Source organism: Neolamprologus multifasciatus, chromosome 4, assembly GCF_963576455.1.
Source record: "Neolamprologus multifasciatus chromosome 4, fNeoMul1.2, whole genome shotgun sequence".
NCBI lineage: Eukaryota > Metazoa > Chordata > Actinopteri > Cichliformes > Cichlidae > Neolamprologus > Neolamprologus multifasciatus.
Window position 1 is genome coordinate 16,019,217 of NC_140442.1, and position 8,693 is coordinate 16,027,909.

Sequence of the window (8,693 nt, forward strand, 5' to 3'; positions counted from 1 at the left end):
TGCAAACAGCAGGGGGATCGTAATCTGAATAATTCTCCTGCCGCCCGCTGAGGAGTGGGACGTGTAAACAGGAAGTAGCTTAATAAAGAACTGCTTCCTGATAGGTGACCTTTTTTTTTTTTTTTTAGGTAGATGAGCACTTAAGTTAACCTTGCAACAATTACACACAAATCATTAGGTTGTTATTGATTTTCTTTATGCTATTGACGAGGATGTCAGCAGGCATGGGTTTGGTATAAAAAACATCATAAGTCTTTATGTTTTTTTTCTCAGGTTTGTGGTTTGATCTGGAGGTCTCCTACACGGGCTCTTTCCTCATGACGCTGGAGACCAAGATGAACTTGGCCCGTTTGGGAAAGGAGGGCGAGGGCCTTGGAGAACATGGGAAAGATTGGTGAGGCTTTAAAAGTGCATTTCTTCTTTTAAGCAGAATAATGAAGCTAAGTGAAGCTCGGTCTGATTTTATTTTGTTTAAGAAGGCTTCCAGATTTTAGAGTCATCCTCCACAGCTTGTCCTGATTCCTCAGTGTTTGTTTTTTTTCTTATTGTCTCATTCTCAGTGACAGTGCCAAAATAAAATGTGTGAAGGATTCGATTTTCTGCTAAAGAAAACCAGCTCTGAGTCGGATGGTAATTGGGTGCATTTGCATTTTTAGAGCCATATTAGTTGTCACATGTGTTTTTCACAGTTCCTCCCCTTTTGTCATGTTGCCTCTTCCCTCCCTCTCGTTATATACTAATCCTTCCTGTGGATGCTTACCGCTATGGATTTGTCCAGTAAACTGGCGAGTTTGGGAATTGGATGCCTACAGTCGCTGTCCCTGAAACAATACATTTTGTTATCCATTCTGGTTATTGGATCTTTTTTTGAGTGAGATCGGTGGAGAAGTAGTTCCTGGGATACATTTAATGGGAATTAATAGAGATTGATAAGGGCTCTTTGCAAAGCCACTGGGGCCTGACTTTGCGACATGAGTGCTTGTTTATGTGTGCGTGACAGGTCAAGGCCACGGACATACTGCCTGGCAGACAGTGACGAGGAATCATCTAGTGCCGGTTCATCGGACGAGGAGGATCCTCCAGAACTCCTCAGTGACAAACCTGTTCTGCCTGGAGCAGAGGGGTGAGCAAATGTCTCTTTCTAACAACATGAATTGAAAATGAGCAGAATAACATTCGTACTGAGGTTCTGAAACAGAACATTTTTCCTTTTTCTATCCAACCAGCCACCCACTCAGACATACATATTTGAAAGCTCGCTGATGATTTAATGTAGCACCCGGTCACTTGCACACATAGCCCCTCGATAGTGGGTGCTGAGTAGCAAGAGATGCCGTTATGAATTAATTATGAACCTGACTCACTCCTTGTCTCCCCTCCTCCTCTGTTTCCATCATCGACTCGCGTAGTTATGTGGGAGGCCACAGACCCAGCAAGATCATGCGCTTTGTGGACAAGATAGCCAAGTCGAAGTACTTCCAGAAAGCCACAGAGACGGAGTTCATCAAGAAGAAGATGGAGGAAGTATCCAACACGCCCTTGTTGCTCACCGTAGAGGTGCAAGAGTGCCGCGGGACTCTGGCTGTCAACATCCCACCTCCCCCCACAGACAGGATATGGTATGTTTAGGAGGATATGGAAAATTGCAGGATGGAGTTGGTGTGTCACAATCTATGTGAATGGCTTGAGATTATAGCACTGCACCCTCTGCTGGGCAAAAAAAACAACTCAAGCAAGTGATGAGAGAATAAAAATGTTTAATCACATCTAAGAAATGAGGGCACAAAGGTGTGTTTTCCATTAAAGATGTGGAACATTGAAACCTTAAATACACACTGATTTATGTTTGGCTTAATTAATACGAACTTCTTTATTTGTGCCACTAAATAGGTGCTAAGAAAAATATAATTAAAACAACATATAGAAAAATCTGTTTCTGTTGCAAGCTATATATGTTTTGCATGTTTTCCTCCATGTTTTTACCTTTTTCCTCCTTAAATACTGCTAATATGTATTTTTTTTAATTGAAATGAAGCCGTCATTTAAGGAAAAACCCATCAGTCGACATCTGTTTCATGAAGCTGGTCTGAAAATTCAACACGATTATCACAAACTTCTCCTTTTGGCTGTCAGGTATGGTTTTCGGAGTCCGCCTCACCTGGAGCTCAAAGCACGGCCCAAACTCGGTGAAAGGGAGGTGACGCTGGGGCATGTAACAGAGTGGATTGAGAAGAAACTGGATCAGGAGTTCCAGGTATACACTGGGAGAACTGAACTGTTCATTATTGCAGATATCTAATCAGCCAATCACATGGCAACAAGCAAATACATTAAGACATGTAGGCATGGTTAAGACAACTTGATGAAGTTCAAACTGAGCATCAGAATGGGGAAGAAAGGTGACGTAAGTGACTTTGAATGTGGTATAGTAGTTGATGCCAGACAGGCTGGTCTGAATATTTCAGAAACTGCTGATCTACTGGGATTTCCCCACACAGCCGTCTCTGTGGTTTACAGAGAATGGTCAGGAAAGAAAGAAAAATATTCAGTGAGCAGCAGTTGTGTGGATGAAAATGCCTTGCTTATGTAAAAGGTCAGAAGAGAATGGCTAGACTGTTTTAAGGGCAAGAGTACCTCAAATAAGCACTCATTACACCCGAGATATGCAGAAAGGCATCTCTACATACAGATGGACTACAGCAGCAGAAGACCACCCTGGGTGCCAGTGTGGTCAGATAAGAACAGCAAACTGAGGCTACAATTTGAAAAATTTGACAACAGAAGATTGGAAAATGTTACCTGGTCTGACGATTCTTGATATCTGTTGCAATGATCATTAGAATCAGAATTTGACATGGATCTGTCTTGTGTTGTATTAATGATTCAGGTTGGTGGGCTTTGGGCTAGTTCTGGTTCTAGTTGCTGACCACATCCACCCCTTTGTTACCACAGTGGACCCATCTTCTGATTGCTGTTTCCACCATGTTAACGCACCATGCCACAAAGCTCAAATCATTTTAAAACTGTGTTCTTGAACACACAGCGACCATGTTCAAATGGCCTCCAGAGTCACCAGATCTCAGTTTAATAGGGAACCTTTTGGAAATGTTGGAATGGGAGATTCTCATCATTCATGTGCAGCTGATAAATCTGAAGCAACTGTGTGATGCTGTGATGTCAATATGGACCAAAGTCTCTGAGGAATGTTTCCAGCACCTTATTGATTCTGTGCCATGAATTAAGTTAACTCTGAAGGTAAAAACCGGGTCCAACCCAGTACTAGCTAGGTATAATGAAGTGGCTGGTGAGTGTTCAGTTTGAATTTGACACTCTCTTTGGGAACTGAAGAATGGACATTTTATGTATTTAGCACATCCGAATACACCTTAAAGCAGTGGTGTCCAAACCCAGGCCTCGAGGCCCGGTTTCCTGCAGGTTTTAGATGTGTCCTTGATCCATCACAGCTGATTTGAATGGATAAATGACCTCCTCAGCATGTCTTGAGGTTCTCCAGAGGCCTGCTAATGAACGAATCATTTGATTCAAGTGTGTAGACCCAGGGTGAGATCTAAAACTTGCAGGACACCAGCCTGGAGTTGGCCAAGCCTTAAACCAATGTTTAAATCTTTATGTAAAATACCTTTGGCCTATTTAGAATTACCACCCATGTGTGCATGGGAGGAACATGCAGATCGACACAGAAAGTTTTAACCAATAGGTTTAAATCCAATATGTTGTTAATACATTGAGCTATTTTCAATTGAATATAGTTAAAAATAACCTCCAAATCACTGAAATCTGTTTTTACGTTTAACACAGCACCCTAAATTTTTTTGTAAACATGGGTGCATGTAGTGCATGATGTCATATCCTGTGGTATTTATCAACTGATGTTTGAAAGTCTACCATTGGCATGGCTGAGAAGCTCAAAGTTTACTCACCAAGGACAAAGAGCACCTCTGCAAACTACCGCAGCAAATAGTCCCTGTCAGGTTTACCACACATCAACATTTATCTCCGCCTCCTCCTCAGGGGCTGTAATTACGTTTTGGCCCCCTCCACAATGCTTCTAGTAAAATATAGCGCTGCGGTGCACACTGTTGTCATTTGTGAGCAAGTGTTTACATCTGGCTTTCAACAAACGCTGGACTCAGGCTTTACTGGGTTTCAGACATAACAATACAGGGTTGCTTTGTTGCTTTCTTGTTAAAAGAGATAGTTTGAAACTTTATTTTTGTTTTCATTTTGTATGTTTTTGATGACAAAACTAGAATTTATAGGTTCTGTTCCTCTAATAGTCTCTCACAGTGGTTTTCGAGTAAACATGCTTCACTGTCCTCCACCATATTTATTGCTAATCCTTGTTTTTTTTTTTTTTTCATCATTTCACAGAAAATATTTGTGATGCCAAACATGGATGATGTGTGGCTACCCATAATGCACTCTGCCATGGATACGCGTTCAAATGCCAACTTGTTTACTGTGACAAATGATGCCTTGAAGGATCCAGAACCTGAATCTGATGTCTCTGACATGTGAAGGCACGCTGCTCGAGGTGTTCAGTGACAAGCTTTTTATCGCCATGTCCCCGCCCCGTCTCAGAGATCACAGCTCCAGCAGTGGGCTCGGTCGGCTCCCTGGTATTTTTACCAGTACTCCAGTCCTGCTGTCGCACCGGTCCATGAAGTCTGTGCTTCAAAACGATCTGAAATCTACTCATATCTGGCTACTAAAAGCAAACAGAAGAGAACAGTGACTCACAGACTGCCGACCATTCACACAGTTTTAGTGTGACATCAAATATTATGATTCACTCTGATGAAATTACTTTTTTGGGGGACATGGTTAAAGTGTGTATGTGTGTGTGTTTGCGTGTGTGTCATGGTGGATTGACAAATAGCCATCCGATCCAACCAGAGGAACCATAATACCTGTGATGTACAGCTGCCCCAAACGTGATAGTTGTACAGTGTAAACCTTTTATGTGACGTTTCTAATTGACTGGTTTATTGTTACTATAACTCTTTGAGAACTCCTGAGGCCACTAAATGAAGATTGTGTATATCTGAGCGAGCAAACACCTGACAGAATATTCCTTTAAATTCGCAGGCGATTACGCCGAAAACCCCAGCATCTGTGATTACATGTTTCACAGGGATGTCGAGACACATTTATCAACCACTCACACTGCTGCCTGTGCCGGCTGCCTGGCACCTATATGCAAACCAATCAACGGCTCTGTGTCTATAAAAGACACCGGGCCTGTTTAGAATAAAGGACTGTCATTATGCTTTTTACCTGTGTCATAGGACTTACAGAGGAGTCGTGTGAATTGAAGTCCATCTGCAAACGCAGCAGCAAAACATTGCCTAGGTCTATTGAATGTATACATAGGAATGCAGCTCTTTAGCTGTGCAATGGAATAGCTCATTCACTGAAAACGTGCTTCTAAGCAACATGTTTCAAGCGCTCTTTTCGTGTTATATTCAGTCGACAAAAAGTAATAATTTTCTATTTTTTATTGCCAAAGCAATCTTTCAGTGTGGTTTAAAGAAAGAAACCAGAGGGTTGTGTATGAGGTAAACAGAAATTCAGAAGACGGAGGAAAAATAATCTGCAGGGAGTGATTTTAATGAGCAGGAGACTGAAACACTTTTAGTTTAAATGGAAACACATAAACTCAGAAATGTGTAGTTTAAAGAGCGGGGACATCCACTCTTGCTGTTTTATTTTAAATCAATAACATACTGGATATTAGCCATATTATTTAATGCTCTCAGCAGACATCCAGCTAATGAATGCTCCGTTTCTGTTGAATTATTTATTGATTTCCTTTTTTTAAATGCTGTCTACTGTTGTACACATTAAAGAAAAACATGACATACACTAGAACTACAGGATCTTTGTAATCTGCCAAGACGCCCTGCTTTACAGGTGACTTTTACTTTATATGTCCAGACATGTGTGTTGGCAAGTGTATGAGGCAGAAAGTGCCTTTAAAGTAAATTAAACATTCCTCCATAGTGAGCCGCCGTGTTTCTTGCATCAGTTGAGAATAGGAAAAGGGGGAAAAAAAGTCTTTGTGCCATTACTGTGTCTGTTAAGACATGCCCATTTTGGTTTTTCACGTCTCGGTGTTGTTTATTTGCACAAGTGATGACAATATCAAACATTGCTGTTGTGTTCAGTGATGTCGCAGAATGTTACGTTTCTGATCATTGTGGATCAATAAAATCTTTTTGCTCGGAAAGAATACGTATGGATTTGATGTTCTGACAGAAGAGATGAGGAATGAGAAGCCGGAGCCAGATTCTCATCAGAAGACGTGCATTTATATGCTGTTTCGCTTCATAAGGTACACCTGTTCAATCACAAGGCGCCAACTCAGTGAGTTGAGGCGTATCAAGATGAGATACACCAGAATGGAGAAGAAAAGTGTTTTAACTGACTTGGCATGGTTGTTGATGCCAGATGGGCTGGTATCTACTGGGATTTTCCCGCACAATCATCTATTAAGGTAACAGGGAATGTTCCAAAAGAGAAACTATTCAGTGAAAAATGCTTTACTGATGTGAGAGGAGGGCGGGAAGAATGCTTTGAGTTGATTGGAAGGCAACAGTACTCAAATAACCACTTGTTATGACTAAAGTATGCAGAAGAGCACCCTCTAATTACACGCCAAACAAAGCTTGAAGCAGATGGGCTACTGCAGCAGAAGACCACACAGGGTGCCACTCATGTTAGCTAAGCACAATCCACAGGCTACAACCCACAAAATTAGATAATGCAAGGCTGGACTGGTCTCTGTGTTCCCACTCGTGACCTGGAAACTGATAGCAGTTTGATCTGCTAAGAGTTGTCTCAACCCCCGAAACAAATCTGAGGGGAGAGATGTTGCACAGGTGTCATTTGTGGAAGTGTTTATACACGTGAAGTAGTGGTGCCACATCACTGGATGATATGAAGCCTGCTGAGAGTTGGACTTGAAGATATTCAACAAATGAACTTTATCATTTCCAATTATAAATAAATATAGTGGCTATAACAGCCACTTATGACATGATGCCGCTGTCCCATGTCATAAGTGGCATCTTACTTTTGTTAACCAGTTTTTCCTAGCCCCGTCTGCTCTCATCTGGGGGGAGAGGAATCAAGGACGTGCAGTATGAAAGACACTTCACAATCTAAAAATAGTATGTGTGTGGATGTATATTCACTTGACAAAAATATTCAGTATTTAACCGGCTGCATTTTTTAAAAAAAAAAAAACATCTGACTTGTGGTGTCAAATTAAGTGTTAATGCTAACAGATGTGCTGACACCACAGATGGATGTTAAACTCCGTCACATGGGCAGCTTATGCACTTTGAGAACACTATACCTGAACTTCATCTCGAGTCTGTGTCTTGCTTTAAAAGAGAGAATTGGTGAAATAAAAGCCAAGAAACCCCAGTTATGACAAGACATGACTTGATCTTGCACTGCTCTCGACCTTTGAGTGGCCACGGAAGAGGCCAGCCAGGTTCAGAGGAGTGCCCAGAAATAAGTTAAAATAACAAAAACAACGCTGTTGGTTTGTGGAAAAATGCTTTATTCTTTTTAAAGAGTCAAGATTCAAAGTGTTTATTGTCACGCGTCACAAGAGAAAAGGCATTTTTCTGTGTGCAATGAAATTCTTTCTTTGCTGTCCACCCGCAGATGTTGATTAATATATACAATAGAAATAGAACATAAATACAAATAGTACAAATAACGACAAATAAAATAAAAACAAAGATAAAAAAAAAAGAACATGTTTATCTGAGACACTGCAACTTCAAGCCTGGGTCCACTTCTTGAGCATCACAGGCTGGTCCCTGAAGAAGAAAACAAATAAGCTCAGTTGTTAACAAGCTGATCTTTTTTTGAGGGGGGCAGATCAAATTTATCTGAAGACTTGTCAGTTACAATCATTTTGGATTACACTCAAATTACTTACTGTGTCATTATCCTGAACATCCATTCACACTGAAGACCCCTGTACAGAAAATGATTAAAAACAAAAAAAAGCTTAAGTGCATGTGATTGGTTGATTACAAATCCTGACCTGTGTTAGTGACTCAACTCAGATTTCAATTCTGACTTCATTTTCAGATCAGAAGTCTAACGCACGAAAACTCATCATCCATGAACCAAAGGGAAAACACATTTTCTGTACTTCATATTTCTGACTTCATACCTCGCTGCTGGCCGTCCTCCATGAGGTTGTATGACACCACCCTGTCCACGTGGTGAAGTGCAGAAAACATCCACTAGAGTAATCACCACCCTATTTCACAAAGAGACCAAAATACCTGGTTACAGATGGGAACTCAAGGGGGTTGTATTTTTATTTCGTTTTTTTTTTTTGAATTTTTAAAATAAATTCTTACCTTCGTTTTCTTTGCTCATGCGGCCTAGTCAAGCCCCGCTGCTCAAACGCGCAGTCATTGCTTTCAGTGCTCTAACTTTACACCTCCCCATCATATAGGCACTGGCAGTCAGCTGCAATAATAATAACTACAACATATACATGAATAAAATTTCATAGCCAAATTAACTACGACCATGCCGCAGTTCGCTTGCCCAACGCTGAAAAGCATGCTTCCCACACTCTTCGCAGACCGCTGTAGAAAATGTCCCCCGGATCTATTTTATACCACATCCGGTGTCCG

At 41.1% G+C, this 8,693-nt stretch overlaps 1 protein-coding gene and 1 long non-coding RNA gene across 6 annotated transcripts in view; one reads left to right on the forward strand and one right to left on the reverse strand.

Moving 5' to 3' along the window:
* The window catches only part of tex2 (testis expressed 2), a 40,267-nt gene extending 34,014 nt beyond the window's left edge, over positions 1-6,253 (forward strand). For 4 of the 5 annotated variants that reach the window (XM_085155906.1, XM_085155904.1, XM_085155905.1 and 1 more), the window contains 5 exons: positions 274-394; positions 1,001-1,123; positions 1,410-1,619; positions 2,134-2,254; positions 4,393-6,253. In XM_085155906.1, the coding sequence (XP_085012032.1) occupies positions 274-394; positions 1,001-1,123; positions 1,410-1,619; positions 2,134-2,254; positions 4,393-4,539 (722 nt within the window). In that variant the 3' untranslated portion in view covers positions 4,540-6,253. Of the gene's footprint in view, positions 1-273; positions 395-560; positions 971-1,000; positions 1,124-1,409; positions 1,620-2,133; positions 2,255-4,392 lie in introns of those variants that run through there. The other variant, XM_085155908.1, reaches the window with a different exon arrangement.
* A 1,009-nt stretch (positions 6,254-7,262) lies between these two features.
* On the reverse strand, positions 7,263-8,683 carry LOC146520130 (uncharacterized). The gene is made up of 4 exons (XR_014873588.1): positions 8,412-8,683; positions 8,219-8,308; positions 7,979-8,017; positions 7,263-7,856 (listed from the first exon to the last, which is right to left on the reverse strand). It is a non-coding gene; the product is annotated as an uncharacterized LOC146520130 (long non-coding RNA).
* Positions 8,684-8,693: the final 10 nt, after the last annotated feature.